Genomic DNA, 25561 nt, shown 5'->3' with positions numbered 1-25561 from the left:
ACGACCGTTTCAAATGTCATGTCGCGACGACCATCAAATGAAATCAGAATTTGTCTTGTGACAACAGCTCGATACTCGAAACTCTTCCAATCCTGATTCCCCCTCCCACTACTACTCCCACTCCCCTGCATTATGTCTATAGCAAGTCCCTCTGCTCCACCCTAGTTCCTTATTTGCTCTCTTCCAATCCTGACTCCTCCCACTAGCTAGTCTTTCTCTGCTGCTGGAACTAGCTACACAGCCCATCTGTAAATAGCCCACCTAACTACCTCATCCCCATGTTATTTCTTTGCTCCTTTGCACCCCAGTATCTCTACTTGTACATTCATCTTCTGCACATATATCACTCCAGTATTTAATTGCTAAATTGTAATTATTTTGCCATTATGGCCTATTTATTGCCTTAACTCACTAATCTTACTACATTTGCACAGATTTTGATTTTTCTATTGTGTTATTGACTGTTTGTTTGTTTATCCCGTGTGTTACTCTGTTTCGTTTGTGTCGCTTTGCTTTATCTTGGCCAGGTCGACAGTGCTTTGCTTTATCTTGGCCAGGTCGACAGTGCTTTGCTTTATCTTGGCCAGGTCGACAGTGCTTTGCTTTATCTTGGCCAGGTCGACAGTGCTTTGCTTTATCTTGGCCAGGTCGACAGTGCTTTGCTTTATCTTGGCCAGGTCGACACTGCTTTGCTTTATCTTGGCCAGGTCACAGTTGTTCTCAACTGGCCTACCTGGTTAAATAAAGGTGAAAAAAACCAAAACTATAGCTTAGTCTCTCTCTGTTGCTGGAACATAACATACCTGGTTTACTTATCCCGTGGAGCTCACTGGCACAGGAAAGAGGGCCCAGAATAGTCTATATTAAATAGTTAACCAGCATGAGCTTCAGGCTGAGCCCAGTAGATGGTTGATTAAAATAGTTGAAGTTCGTTGCAGACAGATGGCGTAGAGATGAATGGTATTGAAAGAACATGCGTTCTAGCGCCCTCTTCAGGTCGGTCTCAATTATTTCATCAAACAGTGCGCTTAAAGCACCAGACAAGATCTGTGCATTATAGTTGTTTAAATAAAATCACAGGGTGTGTCGGTCTATGCGGGAAAAACACATTTAAAAAAACAACAACATTTTGACCAGACTGCTCCTGTTTGACCAAGGTTTTTTAGCTGGGTACAGCTTGAGGTTACTGGTACACTTAGTCATGGATATCGCTCTCACTGTGCGAGTTCTACAGCTAATGTCTGTGACAAACAAACTCCGACACTCTCTCTGTGGGTTACTGGTACAGTTCAGGGGGGGTGATGGGCGAACTGTTGTGCTCTAAGAGGTGTCTGCTCGGTAGACAAGTCGTGCCAGCGGTCTTGTCTGTGCCTGGGAATGTCAGCCTCAGCCTCTGCTATTCTACCGGCGTCCCAAATGGCACCCTATTCCATTTGTTATTTTATAGTACACTACCTTAGACTGGGCTCTGGTCAAAAGTAGTGCTCTATGTAGGGAATAGGGTGCCATTTGAAGTGCACACAGTCATTGGACAGGAATACAGCAGCTCTGCTGGTGGTAGGGCTGGCCTGTCAGTTAGGACTATGTCACGCTGTTATGCTGAGCGTGGACAGAGTGATAATGCTGCCATTGACTGGGCCTTAGTCCTCCCCTCCCTACCCCTCTCTTCCCCTCTCTCTTCGCCATGCATATAGAAAGCATTTTATACCCAGCTGTGGCTTACCAGTTGTTTTTAAATGGGTAGAAGGATGCAGATATAATTTTGGGTTGGAGGTAGGCGGGGGGGGGGGCAATGCCATGAATGTTTTAAGGCTTGCGTTTACAAATATGCCCCCCAGGTTGTGGGTTTTAGAAGGGTTTAGTGTGGTGGATTCCAACTTGTTTGCATGAATGTTCTTCAGTCATTCACAACATCTCAGCTCTCTTTTTACAACGATCACACCCTGCATGCCTGTTCTCTTCATTCATATCTTCTGACGGATGGCTTCACAACATCACAGCTGGAATGATAATTGCCAGCTCTCTCGTGTTCCCTTGCTCTCTCGTGTTCCCTTGCTCTCTCGTGTTCCCTTGCTCTCTCGTGTTCCCTAGCTCTCTCGTGTTCCCTTGCTCTCTCGTGTTCCCTTGCTCTCTCGTGTTCCCTTGCTCTCTCGTGTTCCCTAGCTCTCTCGTGTTCCCTTGCTCTCTCGTGTTCCCTTGCTCTCTCGTGTTCCCTTGCTCTCTCGTGTTCCCTTGCTCTCTCGTGTTCCCTTGCTCTCTCGTGTTCCCTTGCTCTCTCGTGTTCCCTTGCTCTCTCGTGTTCCCTTGCTCTCTCGTGTTCCCTTGCTCTCTCGTGTTCCCTTGCTCTTTATATTTTTTTTAACCCTTTTTTCGTGGACTCAAATTGTTATATTCGGGGACAGCCCTACTGGAGGCTGTTTTTTGTATGTGGCCACTGTGTCTGTACCAAATGACACCACATTCAGTATATAGTACACTACTCTGGTCACTATATTGATTACAGGGTGCTGTTTTGGGAGGAGCACCGACACCTGGAGCAGCATTCATGGTTGCTGGGTCACATTTTTCAAAAACCGTTTGAGAGTGAAACCTTTCTAGGTAGCAAGTAGTGTACCTACACGAGGGCAACGAGAGGGGTAATTTCTAGGTAGAAAGTAGTGTACTGTTAGACCTACACGAGGGCAACGAGAGGGGTAATTTCTAGGTAGAAAGTAGTGTACTGTTAGACCTACACGAGGGCAACGAGAGGGGTAATTTCTAGGTAGAAAGTAGTGTACTGTTAGACCTACACGAGGGGTAATTTCTAGGTAGAAAGTAGTGTACTGTTAGACCTACACGAGGGGTAATTTCTAGGTAGAAAGTAGTGTACTGTTAGACCTACACGAGGGGTAATTTCTAGGTAGAAAGTAGTGTACTGTTAGACCTACACGAGGGGTAATTTCTAGGTAGAAAGTAGTGTACTGTTAGACCTACACGAGGGCAACGAGAGGGGTAATTTTGCTCCGACAATTGTTGGAACATTTCACCGAAGACAGAGTTTGACACGAGCATTTTTATCAGCCCTTGTTGTAGGTTAACATTTTACAGTATCCTATATAATTCATTTTCCCCTCCAGTAACATAATTTTTTTTTTTTTGTGTGTGTCTGCCTCGTAGACAAATTATGAATTTATAAGCGTTAGTGTTCTGGGCTGGTCCTGATGGGAACTGAGGAGAGTGGGGTTGGTTCATACAAGCATAGACTGTATGTTTGTGGATCTGAGACACACTAGGTCTTTTCCTAGCACTGGGCAGAGGTAAATTATTCTCATTTTCTTTAGCCAGGATAGTCCATCCATTAACAATTGCCACTGTTTTCCAGGGAGTCTTGACATCCCATTAAACTTATAAAACATTGAAGAATTGCCACAACGTGTAATATTTTACCGCAAACAAAATGCCAACTCTTTCCTCCGCTTCTCTTTTCGTCTGTGAGGCTACAATATGTGGCGTTTTCCTGAGGAAGCTGTGAAGCGAGCGTTCGTCTATTGCGTCTGTTATTAAAGAAAGCAAAAACAAAGTGTATGTTTACTATTGTGGTCATGAGTCTGTTATTAAATGTGTCTACTGCTTTGCATTAAATCAACAAGTATTGCATTCGCGTGTGTGGGGCCTACAGAACTTGGTTCATTTATGGACTAATAAATCTGTTCATATGGGCAGAATATTGTGTATATATATATTTGTTCATGTGGTTATATAGAGGCTGAAGGCAAAACAATTGCCTGCTCTAGGTTAAAAAACAGCCCATACTATTTCTAGGCCTATAGAAATTCACGTGGTTATATCATTTAGTGATGTTACATTTTCATGAGGATCCCTGTTAGCTAACGCCATAATGCGATCTAATCTTCCTGGGGGTACAACACCAATTAACAAGACTTCACAAACAAACAAGACTTCACAAACAAACAAGACTTCACAAACAAACAAGACTTCACAAACAAACAAGACTTCACAAACAAACAAGACTTCACAAACAAACAAGACTTCACAAACAAACAAGACTTCACAAACAAACAAGACTTCACAAACAAACAAGACTTCACAAACAAACAAGACTTCACAAACAAACAAGACTTCACAAACAAACAAGACTTCACAAACAAACAAGACTTCACAAACAAACAAGACTTCAAACAAACAAGACTTCACAAACAAACAAGACTTCACAAACAAACAAGACTTCACAAACAAACAAGACTTCACAAACATTCAACAAGTAGACAATACAGACGATTAAAATACCTGACAGGAAACACTTAACATTTCAGTTGATGCGTTCTAGTTCCTGTCCAGTCATATGGTCTGTTTCCTGTCCAGTCATATGGTCTATCACATTAGATGTTCTTTCTATTTCCTGTCCAGTCAAATGGTCTATCACATTAGATGTTCTGTCTATTTCCTGTCCAGTCATATGGTCTATCACATTAGATGTTCTGTCTATTTCCTGTCCAGTCATATGGTCTATCACATTAGATGTTCTGTCTATTTCCTGTCCAGTCATATGGTCTATCACATTAGATGTTCTGTCTATTTCCTGTCCAGTCAAATGGTGTATCACATTAGATGTTCTGTCTATTTCCTGTCCAGTCATATGGTCTATCACATTAGATGTTCTGTCTATTTCCTGTCCAGTCAAATGGTCTATCACATTAGATGTTCTGTCTATTTCCTGTCCAGTCAAATGGTCTATCACATTAGATGTTCTGTCTATTTCCTGTCCAGTCATATGGTCTATCACATTAGATGTTCTGTCTATTTCCTGTCCAGTCAAATGGTCTATCACATTAGATGTTCTGTCTATTTCCTGTCCAGTCAAATGGTCTATCACATTAGATGTTCTGTCTATTTCCTGTCCAGTCATATGGTCTATCACATTAGATGTTCTGTCTATTTCCTCTCGAAGGTGGATTTATTTTTTGCCTGAGAAATATGGATTGGTAAAAAGTAACATTCAGCTTTAGCTCGATGTAAAACTGTTGTTTTAGCTGAATGTTTGGTGGTTATGCGTGTTGCTAGTATGTACTAATTGGGCTGAAAAATACTTAAAAAGAAATAACATTCCTAAAGAAAAATTGAAGAATAGATTGTAATTATTTTTTTTTTGCGTGAAGCTATGAGAGATTCTGGTGCATTTTTAGTAATATTCATTCGGTTAGAGCAATGAGTTTATCTGGCAGCCCTGTTTTGAGCCATTTGGAGTTTTTAATTTTTAATCTTTAGTTCCATATAACTGGACAGTACTCTAAGTGTGATAGGACCAGAGATTGACTCTGTACTGGTACCCCCTGTATATAGCCTCCACATTGACTCTGTACCGTAATACCCTGTATAGTCTCCACATTGACTCTGTACCGGTACCCCCTGTATATAGTCTCCACATTGACTCTGTACCGGTACCCCCTGTATATAGTCTCCACATTGACTCTGTACCGGTACCCCCTGTATATAGCCTCCACATTGACTCTGTACCGGTACACCCTGTATATAGCCTCCACATTGACTCTGTACCGTAATACCCTGTATATAGCCTGCACATTGACTCTGTACCGTAATACCCTGTATATAGCCTCCACATTGACTCTGTACCGTAACACCCTGTATATAGCCTCCACACTGACTCTGTACCGTAATACCCTGTATATAGCCTCCACATTGATTCTGTACCGGTACCCCCTGTATATAACCTCCACATTGACTCTGTACCGTAACACCCTGTATATAGCCTCCACATTGATTCTGTACCGGTACCCCCTGTATATAGCCTCCACATTGACTCTGTACCGGTACCCCCTGTATATAGCCTCCACATTGATTCTGTACCGGTACCCCCTGTATATAACCTCCACATTGACTCTGTACCGTAACACCCTGTATATAACCTCCACATTGACTCTGTACCGTAATACCCTGTATATAGCCTCCACATTGACTCTGTACCGTAATACCCTGTATATAACCTCCACATTGACTCTGTACCGTAATACCCTGTATATAACCTCCACATTGACTCTGTACCGTAATACCCTGTATATAGCCTCCACATTGACTCTGTACCGTAATACCCTGTATATAACCTCCACATTGACTCTGTACCGTAATACCCTGTATATAACCTCCACATTGACTCTGTACCGTAATACCCTGTATATAGCCTCCACATTGACTCTGTACCGTAATACCCTGTATATAACCTCCACATTGACTCTGTACCGTAATACCCTGTATATAGCCTCCACATTGACTCTGTACCGTAACACCCTGTATATAGCCTCCACATTGACTCTGTACCGGAACCCCCCTGTATATAGCCTCCACATTGACTCTGTACCGTAATACCCTGTATATAGCCTCCACATTGACTCTGTACCGTAACACCCTGTATATAGCCTCCACATTGACTCTGTACCGTAATACCCTGTATATAGCCTCCACATTGACTCTGTACCGTAACACCCTGTATATAACCTCCACATTGACTCTGTACCGTAATACCCTGTATATAGCCTCCACATTGACTCTGTACCGTAACACCCTGTATATAGCCTCCACATTGACTCTGTACCGTAATACCCTGTATATAGCCTGCACATTGACTCTGTACCGTAATACCCTGTATATAGCCTCCACATTGACTCTGTACCGTAACACCCTGTATATAACCTCCACATTGACTCTGTACCGTAATACCCTGTATATAGCCTCCACATTGACTCTGTACCGTAACACCTGTATATAGCCTCCACATTGACTCTGTACCGTAATACCCTGTATATAGCCTCCACATTGACTCTGTACCGTAACACCCTGTATATAACCTCCACATTGACTCTGTACCGTAATACCCTGTATATAGCCTCCACATTGACTCTGTACCGTAACACCCTGTATATAACCTCCACATTGACTCTGTACCGTAATACCCTGTATATAGCCTCCACATTGACTCTGTACCGTAATACCCTGTATATAGCCTCCACATTGACTCTGTACCGTAACACCCTGTATATAACCTCCACATTGACTCTGTACCGTAATACCCTGTATATAGCCTGCACATTGACTCTGTACCGTAATACCCTGTATATAGCCTGCACATTGACTCTGTACCGTAATACCCTGTATATAGCCACATTGACTCTGTACCGTAATACCCTGTATATAACCTCCACATTGACTCTGTACCGTAATACCCTGTATATAGCCACATTGACTCTGTACCGTAATACCCTGTATATAACCTCCACACTGACTCTGTTCCGTAATACCCTGTATATAGCCACATTGACTCTGTACCGTAATACCCTGTATATAAGCCTCCACATTGTTATTTTTACTGCTGTTCTTTAATGATTTGTTTAACTTTTTTTTCATTTTTTTCTGAAATGTTCTTGTTCTGACCTTGAAGAATGAATCCTGAGGGTAGCAGTGCAAGATCCTTTTAAGATGAAATATTTGGATTATTAGCATATGAATGACTAGCAATTATATTTCTGGACTTTAGAAGCCATCCAACCAACCCCATTTATTCAGACATGTAATTTCAGGTAAAGTTACGCCCCTGCTATAGATATAGGAACCCGTATTCGGGCCCTGCTCTAGCCCAATAGATATAGGAACACGTATTCGGGCCCTGCTATAGCCCAATAGATATAGGAACCCGCATTCGGGCCCTGCTATAGCCCAATAGATGATATAGGAACGTGTATTTGGGCCCTGCTATAGCCCAATAGATGATATAGGAATGTGTATTTGGGCCCTGCTATAGATATAGGAATGTGTATTCGGGCCCTGCTATAGATATAGGAATGTGTATTCGGGCCCTGCTATAGATATAGGAACGTGTATTAGCCCAATAGATGATATAGGAATGTGTATTCGGGCCCTGCTATAGATATAGGAATGTGTATTCAGGCCCTGCTATAGCCCAATAGATGATATAGGAACGTGTATTCAGGCCCTGCTATAGCCCAATAGATGATATAGGAACGTGTATTCAGGCCCTGCTATAGCCCAATAGATGATATAGGAACGTGTATTCAGGCCCTGCTATAGCCCAATAGACGATATAGGAACCCGCATTCGGGTCCTGCTATAGCCCAATAGATGATATAGGAACGTGTATTCAGGCCCTGCTATAGATATAGGAACGTGTATTCGGGCCCTGCTATAGCCCAATAGATGATATAGGAACCCGCATTCAGGCCCTGCTATAGATATAGGAATGTGTATTCGGGCCCTGCTATAGCCCAATAGATGATATAGGAACCCGCATTCAGGCCCTGCTATAGATATAGGAATGTGTATTCAGGCCCTGCTATAGCCCAATAGATGATATAGGAACCCGTATTCAGGCCCTGCTATAGATATAGGAACCCGCATTCAGGCCCTGCTATAGATATAGGAACCCGTATTCGGTCCCTGCTATAGCCCAATAGATGATATAGGAACGTGTATTCAGGCCCTGCTATAGCCCAATAGATGATATAGGAACGTGTATTCAGGCCCTGCTATAGCCCAATAGATGATATAGGAACGTGTATTCAGGCCCTGCTATAGCCCAATAGATGATATAGGAACGTGTATTCAGGCCCTGCTATAGATATAGGAACGTGTATTCAGGCCCTGCTATAGATATAGGAATGTGTATTCGGGCCCTGCTATAGATATAATAGATGATATAGGAACCCGTATTCAGGCCCTGCTATAGATATAGGAATGTGTATTCGGGCCCTGCTATAGCCCAATAGATGATATAGGAACGTGTATTCAGGCCCTGCTATAGCCCAATAGACGTGATTAGGGCCGTGTATAGATCAGGCCCTGCTATTCAGGCCCAATAGATGATATAGGAACGTGTATTCAGGCCCTGCTATAGATATAGGAACGTGTATTCAGGCCCTGCTATAGATATAGGAACGTGTATTCAGGCCCTGCTATAGATATAGGAACGTGTATTCAGGCCCTGCTATAGATATAGGAACGTGTATTCAGGCCCTGCTATAGATATAGGAACGTGTATTCGGGCCCTGCTATAGCCCAATAGATGATATAGGAACCCGTATTCAGGCCCTGCTATAGCCCAATAGATGATATAGGAACCCGTATTCAGGCCCTGCTATAGCCCAATAGATGATATAGGAACGTGTATTCAGGCCCTGCTATAGATATAGGAATAGATGATATAGGAACGTGTATTCAGGCCCTGCTATAGCCCAATAGATGATATAGGAACGTGTATTCAGGCCCTGCTATAGCCCAATAGATGATATAGGAACCCGTATTCGGTCCATATAACCTCCAGCTTTGCTTTGATTTTAATGAAATGCTGCAAACAGACAAAGCGTTGTTTCCCGATCTTTTAAAAATACTCATAAACAGAAACCGGCTATACAGCTGGCTTGAGTTTCCCAGCCAAATAGGCCTCTAAGGAAGCTACCGGTACCACGATATAGGAACACCAAAAAATGGTGCTTTCTAAGTGACTCCAAACTTTTAAAAGGTAGTGTAAGTATGAAATGACACTCATGGAATCATGTAGTAACCCAAATGAGTGTTAAACAAATCAATATATATTTGAATTTCAAAGGAGCCACTCTTTGCCAGAGAAACCCTGGAATCAGTAGGTGTCCAAACTTTTGACTGGTACTCTGTGTTGGGTAGCTGGCAGAATCTGTGTTAAGTGGCTCGCTGTGTGTGTCTGTCTGAGGCCTCTGGCTGTATGCATTAGGTCACGGTCACTGTGAGGGAGAGAGAGAGAGAGTTTGGATTTAGCCTGGGTCAGACTGCCTTTCTCTCCTCTCTTCCCTCTCCTCCTCCTTTCCCATCTCCCTTCCTTCTCCTCTCTCTCCTCCCTTCTCTTCCCTCTCTCTCCTCCCTTCTCTTCCCTCTCTCTCCTCCCTTCTCTTCCCTCTCCCTCTTCCCTCTCCCTCCTCTCTCTCTTCCCCCTCCTCCCTTCTCTTCTCTCTCCTACCTTCTCTTCTCTCTCCTCTCTGTTCCTCTCTTCTCCCCCCTTCTCCTTTCTTCCCCTCTTCTCCCCTCTCAAATAATTTTCTAATGCAATAAACTCTTAGCCTGGATCCCAACCAGCCTCTACTATGCTTTGCTCTGAGGCCTTGGCTGGTATCAGGCCCAGCAGTGTGCTATCGTGGATGCTCCCCAAATGACTCCTTATGCCCTATATTGTGTACTACCTTTGGTCCAGCGGCCTATAGTAATGCACTTTATAGGGAATAGGGTGCAATTTGGGATATACTCAGTGGAATTTGATTAAAACAAAGTCTTAATGTATTTCTGGGCTGGCAGGGACAGAGGAAGAGTTTTCTGGGACTGACAAATTAGTTGCCTGCGGAAAGTCATGGGTCTTTAAAAAAAAAAATATATAATTTTGTTGAGTGGATGAGACCAACGTGTGGATGGCGGGTGTAGGCCTAATACCAGCTGAACGCTAGCAATAGAGTATTAGTTGTTATACTGAGCAAACGCTATGAACCAACAGACTAGCTAAGCCAGTTGGTAGAACGTTTTAATGATTTAGATGAGGTTAGGCTGTCCAGGTGAACCAGGTGCCTGCTCCAGGTGCCTGCTCCAGGTGCCTGCTCCAGGTGCCTGCTCCAGGTCTTTATTCATGGGTAGGACACACAGCCTCCCCCCCCAAAAAAATTTTTATGCTAGGGTGTCCCTATCAAAATGATGTGTTGAGACCAATCAAGGCCAATTTTCTGTCTTGGTGCAAGAGGGTCTAACGCTCTGCCTGTGTGATGGTAGATATGGGGGACCGCTGCCAGCCAGGCATCACTTTATCCATGGGTGAATATACAGACACTTATTTATATATCTATCTATCTATCTATATATATTTATATATCTATATATTTATATATCTATATATTTATATATCTATATATTTATATATCTATATATTTATTTATCTTTATCTATATATTTATATATCTATATATTTATATATCTATATATTTATATATCTATATATTTATATATCTATATATTTATATATCTATATATTTATATATTTATATATCTATATATTTATATATCTATATATTTATATATCTATTTATATATCTATATATTTATATATCTATATATATCTTTATCTATATATATTTATATTATATATCTATATATTTATATATCTATATATTTATATATATCTATATATATCTTTATCTATATATATCTATATATTTATATATCTATATATTTATATATCTATATATATCTTTATCTATATATATCTATATATTTATATATCTATATATTTATATATCTATATATTTATTTCTATATATTTATATATCTATATATTTATTTATATATCTATATATATCTTTATCTATATATATCTATATATTTATATATCTATATATATCTTTATCTATATATCTATATATTTATATATCTATATATTTATATATCTATATATATCTTTATCTATATATTTATATATCTATATATTTATATATCTATAATATATCTTTATCTATATATATCTATATATTTATATATCTATATATCTATATATATTTATATATATATATATCTTTATCTATATATATCTATATATTTATATATATATATTTATATATCTATATATTTATATAATATATATTTATATATATTTATATATCTATATATATCTTTATATATATTTATATATCTATATATATATCTATATATATTTATATATCTATATATCTATATATATTTATATATCTATATATATCTTTATCTATATATTTATATATCTATATATATATCTATATATTTATATATCTATATCTATATATATTTATATATATATATATCTATATATCTACATATATATCTAAGTATTATATTTATATCTATATATATTTATATATCTATATATTTATATCTATATATACCTGATATCTATATATATTTATATATCTGATATTTATATATCTATTGATATTTATATATCTCAGCCTATATTTATATATCTATATATATTTATATATCTAGATCTTATTTATATATCATATATATCTTTATCTTTATATCTTTATCTATTATAACATTTATCATATTTCTTTATCTATATATATCTCAATCTATATATATCTGATAACACTATCAGTGGGATATCTATATATATCTTTATCTATATATTCTTTATCTATATATATCTAATAATATCACATTAATATCTATATATATCTTTATCTATATATATCTATATATATCTTTATCTATATATTTATCTATCTATATATTTATATATCTATATATATCTATCTATCTATATTTATATATGTATCTCTATCTCTATAGGTTCTCTATCTCTCTCTCTGTATATCTATATATCTCTCTCTCTCTCTCTACAACCCTAGTGAGAAGTAGTTGGTGACTGGCTGCTTTGGCGTCATGAACTAGGCAGGCACACACCTGATGCCGAGGGTCTGTTTAAACGGCACACTGATTCTCTCCCACACCGTGTTGATGTCATGGAAGCTCAGCCTGAGTTTGGTTCAGTCCCCCCCCATCTCTCAGATCTTAATTAAATCAAGAGGTGGGGCGGCGCTTTTGCGGTTTGAATCACAGATTGCTTCTTTTAACATGTATATTCAGTATTTGTTGTCTGCGTGAATCAAATGTCAAACCCTGGTGTGACTAACACTGGCTCAGTGGGATGTCTTCATCCCTCTTCACTCTGCCCCGAGATGTTCTCTGCAGTTTATATGGTAATGAATGCATCACATTAACACTGAAATGTCAGCAGTCCTTCCTCTCTCTGGCAGGTTCCCCTCCTCTCTCTGGCAGGTTCCCCTCCTCTCTCTGGCAGTTTCCCCTCCTCTCTCTGGCAGGTTTCCCCTCCTCTCTCTGGCAGGTTCCCCTCCTCTCTCTGGCAGGTTTCCCCTCCTCTCTCTGGCAGGTTTCCCCTCCTCTCTCTGGCAGGTTTCCCCTCCTCTCTCTGGCAGGTTTCCCCTTCCTCTCTCTGGCAGGTTTCCCCTTCCTCTCTCTGGCAGGTTTCCCTTCCTCTCTCTGGCAGGTTTCCCCTTCCTCTCTCTGGCAGGTTCCCCTCCTCTCTCTGGCAGGTTCCAGAGAGGACGGGAACCCGAGCTGTTCTGGCTCGGACAATGGTTACTTGTGTAGGGAGTAGGGTGTCATTTAGGACGAACCCTCATGTCTCAACGGTAATATCCTGTCCTTGTCCCTCAGGTGAATCCATGAAGCAGGCATCAGGAGAGTTTGCAGAGGACCCCTGTTCCTCGGTAAAGAGGGGTAACATGGTCCGTGCAGCCAGGGCCCTCCTCTCTGCCGTCACTCACCTGCTGGTTCTGGCCGACATGTCTGATGTCTATAAGCTGCTGCTGCAACTCAAACTGGTGAGACACACATACACATACACACGCACACACAGGCACACAGAGGCACACGGAGAGAGACATGAATAACTAAACCATTATTAACTTGTCACATACACAGATGGGTAGCTTGTCCACATAGACACACACAGATGGATGATGGGTAGCTTGTCCACATAGACACACACAATGGATGATGGGTAGCTTGTTGATGTAGACACACACAATGGATGATGGGTAGCTTGTTGATGTGGACACACACAGATGGATGATGGGTAGCTTGTTGATGTGGACACACACAGATGGATGATGGGTAGCTTGTTGATGTAGACACACACAGATGGATGATGGGTAGCTTGTTGATGGATGAGAGCTTGTTGATGTGGACACACAGATGGATGATGGGTAGCTTGTTGATGTGGACACACACAATGGATGATGGGTAGCTTGTTGATGTGGACACACACAGATGGATGATGGGTAGCTTGTTGATGTGGACACACACAGATGGATGATGGGTAGCTTGTTGATGTGGACACACACAGATGGATTATGGGTAGCTTGTTGATGTAGACACACACAGATGGATGATGGGTAGCTGTTGATGTAGACACACACAGATGGATTATGGGAGCACACACAATGGATGATGGGTAGCTTGTTGATGTGGACACACACAGATGGATTATGGGTAGCTTGTTGATGTGGACACACACAGATGGATTATGGGTAGCTTGTTGATGTAGACACACACAGATGGATTATGGGTAGCTTGTTGATGTGGACACACACAGATGGATTATGGGTAGCTTGTTGATGTGGACACACACAGATGGATTATGGGTAGCTTGTTGATGTAGACACCGATGGATTATGGGTAGCTTGTCGATGTGGGCTCTTGTGGATATGACTGAACTTCCATATAGGAGAAAATATTTAGCCAGATTATGAATAACTTGAATGTTACATTTATTTTATTGCTTCGAATAAAATATAAATCAGATCTTAAAATAAGTTCTGATTCACCTTTCTGAAAAGAAAGCCAGACACGTCCAGTTTTTAAACTATTTTTGTAGGTAAATATTTTGCCTGACTCAAACTAACGTTGTGGTGTCTTGGCTAAAACGTTTTAAACAAGGTCTTCTGTGTGTCGTCCATCTCTTTACCTGCACTTCAGGTGTTTTATTGTTGTGGAAATGAAACAACAAAATCCTGACCTTAAACAAGGTCACACACCAATAGAGATGTCAATAGAGATGACCTTACTGTTTATCATCTCCGGTTGTCTTAGTCCCAAATGGCACTCTATTCTCTATATAGTGCACTACTTTTAACCAGGGCCCGTAGGGTAGTGCACTACTTCTAACCAGGGCCCGTAGGGTAGTGCACTACTTCTAACCAGGGCCCGTAGGGTAGTGCACTACTTCTAACCAGGGCCCGTAGGGTAGTGCACTACTTCTAACCAGGGCCCGTAGGGTAGTGCACTACTTCTAACCAGGGCCCGTAGGGTAGTGCACTACTTCTAACCAGGGCCCGTAGGGTAGTGCACTACTTCTAACCAGGGCCCGTAGGGTAGTGCACTACTTCTAACCAGGGCCCGTAGGGTAGTGCACCACTTCTAACCAGGGCCCGTAGGGTAGTGCACCACTTCTAACCAGGGCCCGTAGGGTAGTGCACTACTTCTAACCAGGGCCCGTAGGGTAGTGCACCACTTCTAACCAGGGCCCGCAGGGTAGTGCACTACTTCTAACCAAAAACTTTTTCCATTGATCGTTAGTACTCTAATTGACCTCTCGTCCTTGGTCTCGGAGTTTGTGTTTTTATCTGGGACATATTCTTAGTTTCAGCTTCAGAACACAATCTCTCTGTGTGTCAGTGAGGAACCTGTTCTGATGTGAACACACCAACACCACGATCTCTGTGTGTGTCAGTGAGGAACCTGTTCTGATGTGAACACACCAACACCACGATCTCTGTGTGTGTCAGTGAGGAACCTGTTCTGATGTGAACACACCAACACCACGATCTCTGTGTGTGTCAGTGAGGAACCTGTTCTGATGTGAACACACCAACACCACGATCTCTGTGTGTGTCAGTGAGTAACCTGTTCTGATGTGAACACACCAACACCACGATCTCTGTGTGTGTCAGTGAGTAACCTGTTCTGATGTGAACACACCAACACCACGATCTCTCTGTGTGTCAGTGAGGAACCTGTTCTGATGTGAACACACCAACACCACGATCTCTCTGTGTGTCAGTGAGTAACCTGTTCTGATGTGAACACACCAACACCACGATCTCTGTGTGTGTCAGTGAGGAACCTGTTCTGATGTGAACACACCAACACCGCGATCTCTGTGTGTGTCAGTGAGGAACCTGTTCTGATGTGAACACACCAACACCGCGATCTCTGTGTGTGTCAGTGAGGAACCTGTTCTGATGTGAACACACCAACACCACGATCTCTGTGTGTGTCAGTGAGGAACCTGTTCTGATGTGAACACACCAACACCACGATCTCTCTGTGTGTCAGTGAGTAACCTGTTCTGATGTGAACACACCAACACCACGATCTCTGTGTGTGTCAGTGAGGAACCTGTTCTGATGTGAACACACCAACACCGCGATCTCTGTGTGTGTCAGTGAGGAACCTGTTCTGATGTGAACACACCAACACCACGATCTCTCTGTGTGTCAGTGAGGAACCTGTTCTGATGTGAACACACCAACACCACGATCTCTGTGTGTGTCAGTGAGGAACCTGTTCTGATGTGAACACACCAACACCACGATCTCTGTGTGTGTCAGTGAGTAACCTGTTCTGATGTGAACACACCAACACCACGATCTCTGTGTGTGTCAGTGAGGAACCTGTTCTGATGTGAACACACCAACACCACGATCTCTGTGTGTGTCAGTGAGGAACCTGTTCTGATGTGAACACACCAACACCACGATCTCTGTGTGTGTCAGTGAGTAACCTGTTCTGATGTGAACACACCAACACCACGCCGTTGTTTGACACAATGACCTCCGTGTGTCTGAGTCACTTTTACAGCCGGGATCTAAAATGGCCGACATCTGTCATTCTTCAAGCCTCGGACAGGACAGCAGGTTGAACAGGAAATGACTATGGCCTGTATGCGTTAATTATCTTGGACTTCCGGGTGCAGATCTAGGATCAGTGTTGTCTTTATTTTAATACATCATCAAGATTATATAGACAGCTAAATTAGCACTCAAAGACTTTTATATGAACACGGGGCCCAGGATGCTATGATTTACTATGAAACTAAGTAGGAGAAGATTTGAAAAGGACAAGTTTCTGCTCTTGAGGTTGGAGAGCCTCCACAGCTATGTGTGGTATTTCCGTGTGGGCTAGGCTCCACCCTGTGTTCTAGTTGGTTATTTTAAAAACCTTCCCCTACTGGCTCTTAACATTCAGTTCTTCCACTTTACCCCTGTCTTATCATGAATCTGTTTACAGCCCACCACTTCACCGGGTTAGTGGCGTCCAGACACTCTGGAAATGGCAAAGTGTTCCCTATGTAGTACACTACTTTTGACTAGGGTCTGTATCCCAAATGACACCCTATTCTCTATAGTCCCTATTCCACATGGGGTCTGGTTAAATAAAGTGCACTATATAGGGAATAGGGTGCTTTTTTTTTTTTTAGACTGAGATACAAACTGAGGCAGTGCTCTTGCTGTAACTGAGTATCTTCATCTCGGGGCTGCAGCAAAGTCCGAGATGAAGTCCTGACATGCTCTGGACACTGGCCTCCCTGTTAGAGAGAGATGAAGTCCTGACATGCTCTGGACACTGGCCTCCCTGTTAGAGAGAGATGAAGTCCTGACATGCTCTGGACACTGGCCTCCCTGTTAGAGAGAGATGAAGTCCTGACATGCTCTGGACACTGGCCTCCCTGTTAGAGAGAGATGAAGTCCTGACATGCTCTGGACACTGGCCTCCCTGTTAGAGAGATGAACCCCTGACATGCTCTGGACACTGGCCTCCCTGTTAGAGATGAACCCCTGACATGCTCTGGACACTGGCCTCCCTGTTAGAGATGAACCCCTGACATGCTCTGGACACTGGCCTCCCTGTTAGAGAGAGATGAAGTCCTGACATGCTCTGGACACTGGCCTCCCTGTTAGAGAGAGATGAAGTCCTGACATGCTCTGGACACTGGCCTCCCTGTTAGAGAGATGAACCCCTGACATGCTCTGGACACTGGCCTCCCTGTTAGAGAGAGATGAAGTCCTGACATGCTCTGGACACTGGCCTCCCTGTTAGAGAGAGATGAAGTCCTGACATGCTCTGGACACTGGCCTCCCTGTTAGAGAGAGATGAAGTCCTGACATGCTCTGGACACTGGCCTCCCTGTTAGAGAGAGATGAAGTCCTGACATGCTCTGGACACTGGCCTCCCTGTTAGAGAGAGATGAAGTCCTGACATGCTCTGGACACTGGCCTCCCTGTTAGAGAGATGAACCCCTGACATGCTCTGGACACTGGCCACCCTGTTAGAGAGAGATGAAGTCCCTGACATGCCTGGACACTGGCCTCTGGACACTGGCCTCCCTGTTAGAGAGATGAACCCCTGACATGCTCTGGACACTGGCCACCCTGTTAGAGATGAAGTCCTGACATGCTCTGGACACTGGCCTCCCTGTTAGAGAGAGATGAAGTCCTGACATGCTCTGGACACTGGCCTCCCTGTTAGAGAGAGATGAAGTCCTGACATGCTCTGGACACTGGCCACCCAGTGGTTCCCTGTAGCATCATGTGGGTGTTGCCAGCCAACTGCAGGAGACCGAGATGATGGCTCTTTCCGCATTCCAGGTAGAATAAGTCCCAAATGGCTCCCTAGGAAGTGCACTACTTTAGACCAGGGCTGGCACCCTATTCCCTAGGAAGTTCACTACTTTAGACCAGGACCCATAGGGTACCTTTTTGGGATGCTGTACAGGCAGGCTCTGAGTGGACTATGGGATCGTATCAAATTAATAGTGGTTCCTGAGATGTTAACATGTTTCCCACAGGGAAGAGGGAACTGTCCAGCCATACACCTGTTAGCCCCGGTCAAAAGTAACATATATGGGCATCTTCAGTTCAAGCCAGAGCATTGCTGCCGAGCCTGGGCCTCTATAAGCTACAGCTGGTTTATTCTCGCGCCTCAATAGAATAGGCTACAGCTAGCCTAGCCATGGGCCTCAATAGAATAGGCTACAGCTAGCCTAGCCATGGGCCTCAATAGAATAGGCTACAGCTAGCCTAGCCATGGGCCTCAATAGGAGAGGCTGCAGCTATCCTAGCCATGGGCCTCAATAGCATAGGCTACAGCTAGCCTCAGGCCTCAATAGCAGAGGCTACGCCTAGCCTAGCCATGGTACTCAATAGCAGAGGCTACGCCTAGCCCTAGCCATGGTACTCAATAGCAGAGGCTACGCCTAGCCTAGCCATGGTACTCAATAGCAGAGGCTACGCCTAGCCTAGCCTTGGGCCTCAATAGAAGAGGCTGCGCCTAGCCTCGGGCCTCAATAGTAGAGGCTACGCCTAGCCTAGCCTCGGGTCTCAATAGAAGAGGCTACAGCTAGCCTGTTTTTGTATATTTTATCGGTTCTGACAATGGATGGCTGAATATGGTCCGAGCCTTTTTAGACATGAGTTTATTGATGAGATTTCAGTCGTCACCCTGGGTTTGGTTACAGCTAAGGTCCAGATGGCACCCTATTCCCTACATAGTGCGCTACTAGAACCGATAGGACAGGGGCCCTGCCTAGAGTTACACTGCTAGGACACATCGCCTCTCTCTCGCGTTGTGTGAAAAGTAAAGTGTGGCTCGCTAACATGTGGCCTAGACTCCTGCAGAAACTGTTTTATCTCTAGGCAGAGAGGACTACTACCCAGGAACTACAGACAACAACAACAACAACAACAAGCTTTTTGTTTTGGATGCATGATCTGGCACATTCAGAGGCTAGGATTGTTCCTGTCAAATACTTCTATAGTGAAGGCTCACAGGGTGCAACTTCGGATGCAGACTAGTGCACTAGTTTAGAGAATAGGGTGCCGTTTGTGACGGATAACAATTGGCTGTCGACAGGAGGAGGAAGTTGATACGTAACTTTCTATCACGGTATTTCAGGAAGGTTCATGGGAGTTCCTTTCTTTATTTTGCATTATTAACACAGCTCAACATGAACACGGGGCCTACTACTGGCTGAGATCTCTAGTGTGTGTTATGGTAAAGATGGCAGGGCTAACAGTTTTTCTGTTGTAGCAGCTAGTAGCTATTGAATAATTTAGCATGAACTGTAGCTGAGGCGCTGGTCTTTAATGGACTGTTGAGTGGAAGGGAGCCATGTTGACTGTGTTGGCAGCTCACGGCAAAGAACAACCTTCCTACCACAGATTCCAGAGTCCCAAATGATATCCTTTTCATTTCCCTACATAGTGTAATACTTTTGACCAGAGCCTTAAGGGCCTAGAGAGCTCAAACCCACGGGCCCTGGTTGAAGTAGTGCACTCTGTAGGGAATAGGGTGCCATTTGGGCCAAAACACTTATGAAATGCATGATAGGATCTGAATATGAGGATGCTGAATGAGCGTTGAACCTGACTGTTGATCCTGCTGTTCCCCAAGGCTATATTTCCATTGTGCTTTTCAGAACCTGCTGCCGACATGATCAAATAGAGGGAAGAATGGGATTCTCTCCTTCCTTCCAGCTCTCACTCACATTCTCCTATTGCCGATCTGGTTGAATATATATTCAGAGATGGATTATTTTAGTGAGCAAAGAATACTCCAGGTGGTGGTGCCTGGCCTTACACGATAACAAAGGAAATCCAATAACGAAATATACACTTGTGCTAGTGGTGCAGACAGTCCATAAAGTTGCACAGAGAACCCTAGTCCATCAAGTAGCACAGAGAACCCTAGTCCATCAAGTAGCACAGAGAACCCTAGTCCATAAAGTAGCGCAGAGAACCCTAGTCCATAAAGTAGCGCAGAGAACCCTAGTCCATAAAGTAGCACAGAGAACCCTAGTCCATAAAGTAGCGCAGAGAACCCTAGTCCATAAAGTAGCACAGAGAACCCTAGTCCATCAAGTAGCACTGAGAACCCTACTCCATCAAGTAGCACTGAGAACCCTGGTCCATAAAGCAGCACAGAGAACCCTGGTCCATAAAGCAGCACTGAGAACCCTACTCCATCAAGTAGCACAGAGAACCCTACTCCATCAAGCAGCACAGAGAACCCTACTCCATCAAGTAGCACAGAGAACCCTGGTCCATAAAGCAGCACAGAGAACCCTGCCTGTCTAAACCGTTCGTTCCTCTGTAACCCCTCTAGGTGGAGGAGAACCTGGTGAAGGTGCGTAACGCTGGAACAGAGCAGGACCTGGGCATACAGTACAAGGCCCTGAAACCAGAGGTGGACAAACTCAACATGATGGCTGCCAAGAGACAGCAGGTATGTACTGGACTGTCTGATTGGGGAGGTTGGGAGTGAGACAGCAGGTATGTACTGGACTGTCTGATTGGGGAGGTTGGGAGTGAGACAGCAGGTATGTACTGGACTGTCTGATTGGGGGAGGTTGGGAGTGAGACAGCAGGTATGTACTGGACTGTCTGATTGGGGGAGGTTGGGAGTAAGACAGCAGGTATGTACTGGACTGTCTGATTGGGGGGAGGTTGGGAGTGAGACAGCAGGTATGTACTGGACTGTCTGATTGGGGAGGTTGGGAGTGAGACAGCGGGTATGTACTGGACTGTCTGATTGGGGAGGTTGGGAGTGAGACAGCAGGTATGTACTGGACTGTCTGATTGGGGAGGTTGGGAGTGAGACAGCAGGTATGTACTGGACTGTCTGATTGGGGAGGTTGGGAGTGAGACAGCAGGTATGTACTGGACTGTCTGATTGGGGGAGGTTGGGAGTGAGACAGCAGGTATGTACTGGACTGTCTGATTGGGGAGGTTGGGAGTGAGACAGCGGGTATGTACTGGACTGTCTGATTTGGGGAGGTTGGGAGTGAGACAGCGGGTATGTACTGGATTGTCTGATTGGGGGAGGTTGGGAGTAAGACAGCAGGTATGTACTGGACTGTCTGAATGGGGGAGGTTGGGAGTGAGACAGCAGGTATGTACTGGACTGTCTGATTGGGGGGAGGTTGGGAGTGAGACAGCAGGTATGTACTGGACTGTCTGATTGGGGGAGGTTGGGAGTGAGACAGCAGGTATGTACTGGACTGTCTGATTGGGGGAGGTTGGGAGTGAGATGGCTGCCAAGAGACAGCAGTCGGGTCTGTACTGTGGGAAGTTTCTGGGTTAGAGGGGAAGAAGATTGTGTGACAGAGGGTGGAGAGATGTAGCGAGGGAGAGGGGGGTTATTAGGTGGCTTAGCAACCGAGGCCCTATTCCCACTACGAGAGATGGAGTCTGAGGAGCTGAGTGACTGAAGAGATTTCTTGTTTTCAGTTCACGTTACTGCCTTGCGTTTTGTTGTGGCTGGCAAGGAAGACAGTCTTGGTTTTGTAGCTCACGTTTCCTGTAAATACCACAGTAGCTACTAGCCAATTTAACAAGTCGAGAAACCTTTTTTCTTAGAAAATATTACAATATTGAATAATGGAACCAAACCATTTGACACTCTTTTAAATAATACTACAATCCACAAGTATGTGCAGTTGAGGGGGTTTATTTTCTAGTCTGCACACGTTTAAATTAGCTGACAATACACAGTAAACCCCTGTTAGCTAACATGCTTCAGGATCAAGCAACTTTGGGGAGGCAGGTAGCCTAGTGGTTAGAGTGTAGAGCTGGCTGGGAGCCTAGTGGTTAGAGTGTAGAGGTGGCAGGGTAGCCTAGTGGTTAGAGTGTAGAGGGGGCAGGGTAGCCTAGTGGTTAGAGTGGAGGGGTGGCAGGGTAGCCTAGTGGTTAGAGTGTAGAGGCGGCAGGTAGCCTAGTGGTTAGAGTGTAGAGGGGGCAGGGTAGCCTAGTGGTTAGAGTGTAGAGGGGGCAGGGTAGCCTAGTGGTTAGAGTGTAGAGGTGGCAGGTAGCCTAGTGGTTAGAGTGTAGAGGGGGCAGGGTAGCCTAGTGGTTAGAGTGTAGAGGTGGCAGGGTAGCCTAGTGGTTAGAGTGTAGAGGAGGCAGGTAGCCTAGTGGTTAGAGTGTAGAGGGGGCAGGGTAGCCTAGTGGTTAGAGTGTAGAGGGGTCAGGGTAGCCTAGTGGTTAGAGTGTAGAGGTGGCAGGGTAGCCTAGTGGTTAGAGTGTAGAGGTGGCAGGGTAGCCTAGTGGTTAGAGGTAGAGGTGGCAGGGTAGCCTAGTGGTTAGAGTGTAGAGGTGGCAGGGTAGCCTAGTGGTTAGAGTGTAGAGGTGGCAGGGTAGCCTAGTGGTTAGAGTGTAGAGGTGGCAGGGTAGCCTAGTGGTTAGAGTGGAGAGGTGGCAGGGTAGCCTAGTGGTTAGAGTGTAGAGGGGTCAGGGTAGCCTAGTGGTTAGAGTGTAGAGGTGGCAGGGTAGCCTAGTGGTTAGAGTGTAGAGGAGGCAGGGTAGCCTAGTGGTTAGAGTGTAGAGGAGGCAGGGTAGCCTAGTGGTTAGAGTGTAGAGGAGGCAGGGTAGCCTAGTGGTTAGAGTGTAGAGGGGGCAGGGTAGCCTAGTGGTTAGAGCGTTGGACTAGTAACCGAAAGGTTGCAAGTTCGAATCCCCGAGCTGACAAGGTACAAATCTGTCGTTCTGCCCCTGAACAGGCAGTTAACCCACTGTTCCTAGGCCGTCATTGAAAATAAGCATTTGTTCTTAACTGACTTGCTAGTAAAATAAAGGTAAAATTAAAATTTACCGTAATCAATAGTTAACGTTTACCTCTTTCTGTACGAATATAAAAGTACAATAACGTTATTAGTGTCACTATTATAACCTAGGCTACACAGCTAGGTGACGTTAGCTAGCTAAACAAAATCATTTCTGCGTCCTCACACAATCGTGCTGGCTGACCTGAATTGTTTACAGAACTGTAGCTACCGTGTGAAAGTTACCTTAGAATAAACCAGGCTTTAGTCTTGTCAATATGGAAGTCACCGAGGAAAATGCAAAATTGCAATTCAAAATGTTGATAATTCCCCGTGGAGTTGCTTCTTGCCTGTCCAGTCGAGCAAAAAATAAATAAAAACAGATTTAAAACTGCGGAGAATTTCAGAATGTTTATTTATTTTTTATTTCACCTTTATTTCACCAGGTAGGCCAGTTGAGAACATGTTCTCATTTACAACTACGACCTGGTCAAGATAAAGCAAAGCAGTTTGACACATACAACAACACAGAGTTACACATGGAGTAAAACAAACATAGTCAATTCCAGAGGAAGTTGATATGTAACTTTCTATCACGAAACGTTATTTCAGGAAGGTTTCTTCTTCTGTTCCCTTTATAAATGTAGAACAAAAGAAAACAAAAAGTCTATATACATTGTGACCGGCTGTTACTACAATTTCAGGTAAAAATTAAATTATTAAACTCCAATATAAGGAAAATGTCTGTAAATTTCAGCCGTTTCAAATACATTGCAATACTATTCTGTTTACATTACCCTGCTTAGTGTTTACTCAGGCCGTTCTGTTTACATTACCCTGCTTGGTGTTTACTCAGGCCGTTCTGTTTACATGACCCTGCTTAGTGTTTACTCAGAGGCTGTTCTGTTTACATTACCCTGCTTGGTGTTTACTCAGGCCGTTCTGTTTACATTACCCTGCTTGGTGTTTACTCAGAGGCCGTTCTGTTTACATTACCCTGCTTGGTGTTTACTCAGGCCGTTCTGTTTACATTACCCTGCTTGGTGTTTACTCAGGCCGTTCTGTTTACATTACCCTGCTTGGTGTTTACTCAGGCCGTTCTGTTTACATTACCCTGCTTGGTGTTTACTCAGGCCGTTCTGTTTACATTAATTACCCTGCTTGGTGTTTACTCAGGCCGTTCTGTTTACATGACCCTGCTTGGTGTTTACTCAGGCCGTTCTGTTTACATTACCCTGCTTGGTGTTTACTCAGGCCGTTCTGTTTACATTACCCTGCTTGGTGTTTACTCAGGCCGTTCTGTTTACATTACCCTGCTTAGTGTTTACTCAGAGGCCGTTCTGTTTACATTACCCTGCTTGGTGTTTACTCAGGCCGTTCTGTTTACATTACCCTGCTTGGTGTTTACTCAGGCCGTTCTGTTTACATTACCCTGCTTGGTGTTTACTCAGGCCGTTCTGTTTACATTACCCTGCTTGGTGTTTACTCAGGCCGTTCTGTTTACATGACCCTGCTTGGTGTTTACTCAGGCCGTTCTGTTTACATTACCCTGCTTGGTGTTTACTCAGGCCGTTCTGTTTACATTACCCTGCTTGGTGTTTACTCAGGCCGTTCTGTTTACATTACCCTGCTTGGTACACACACCCAGTTTACTCAGGCCATTCTGTTTACATGACCCTGCTTGGTGTTTACTCAGGCCGTTCTGTTTACATTACCCTGCTTGGTGTTTACTCAGGCCGTTCTGTTTACATTACCCTGCTTGGTGTTTACTCAGGCCGTTCTGTTTACATTACCCTGCTTGGTGTTTACTCAGGCCGTTCTGTTTACATTACCCTGCTTGGGGTTTACTCAGGCCGTTCTGTTTACATTACCCTGCTTGGGGTTTACTCAGGCCGTTCTGTTTACATTACCCTGCTTGGGGTTTACTCAGGCCGTTCTGTTTACATTACCCTGCTTGGGGTTTACTCAGAGGCCGTTCTGTTTACATTACCCTGCTTGGTGTTTACTCAGAGGCCGTTCTGTTTACATTACCCTGCTTGGTGTTTACTCAGGCCGTTCTGTTTACATTATCCTGCTTAGAGGTGTGCAACTGTCGAGTGTTGTGTTGACATTGTGTTCTTGTGGAATGGGCCTCCGACATGTAAAACTGTAGTAAAAAGCGACGTGTTTCCTGATGAATTTTCCCAGGTGACATTGTAATGGGATGAGCAGCATCACTAGGCTGTTCAGATAGGATATACACATCTAGATTATAGGATATACACATCTAGATTATAGGATATACACATCTAGATTATAGGATGCACACACCCAGATTATAGGATATACACATCTAGATTATAGGATATACACATCTAGATTATAGGATAT

At 43.6% G+C, this 25561-nt stretch overlaps 1 protein-coding gene across 1 annotated transcript in view; it reads left to right on the top strand.

Annotated features, from left to right (window-relative positions):
* Window positions 1–25561, top strand: part of LOC115122782 (catenin alpha-1-like) — a 271073-nt gene that overhangs the window by 19358 nt on the left and 226154 nt on the right. The window contains 2 exon segments of the mRNA XM_065019987.1: window positions 13249–13415; window positions 20758–20877. Coding sequence (XP_064876059.1) covers window positions 13249–13415; window positions 20758–20877 — 287 coding nt within the window.

The sequence above is a fragment of the Oncorhynchus nerka genome, linkage group LG6 (genome assembly GCF_034236695.1).
Source record: "Oncorhynchus nerka isolate Pitt River linkage group LG6, Oner_Uvic_2.0, whole genome shotgun sequence".
Lineage (NCBI taxonomy): Eukaryota > Metazoa > Chordata > Actinopteri > Salmoniformes > Salmonidae > Oncorhynchus > Oncorhynchus nerka.
Note: the sequence above shows the minus strand (reverse complement) of the source record. Positions and strands in the feature narration are given on the sequence as shown.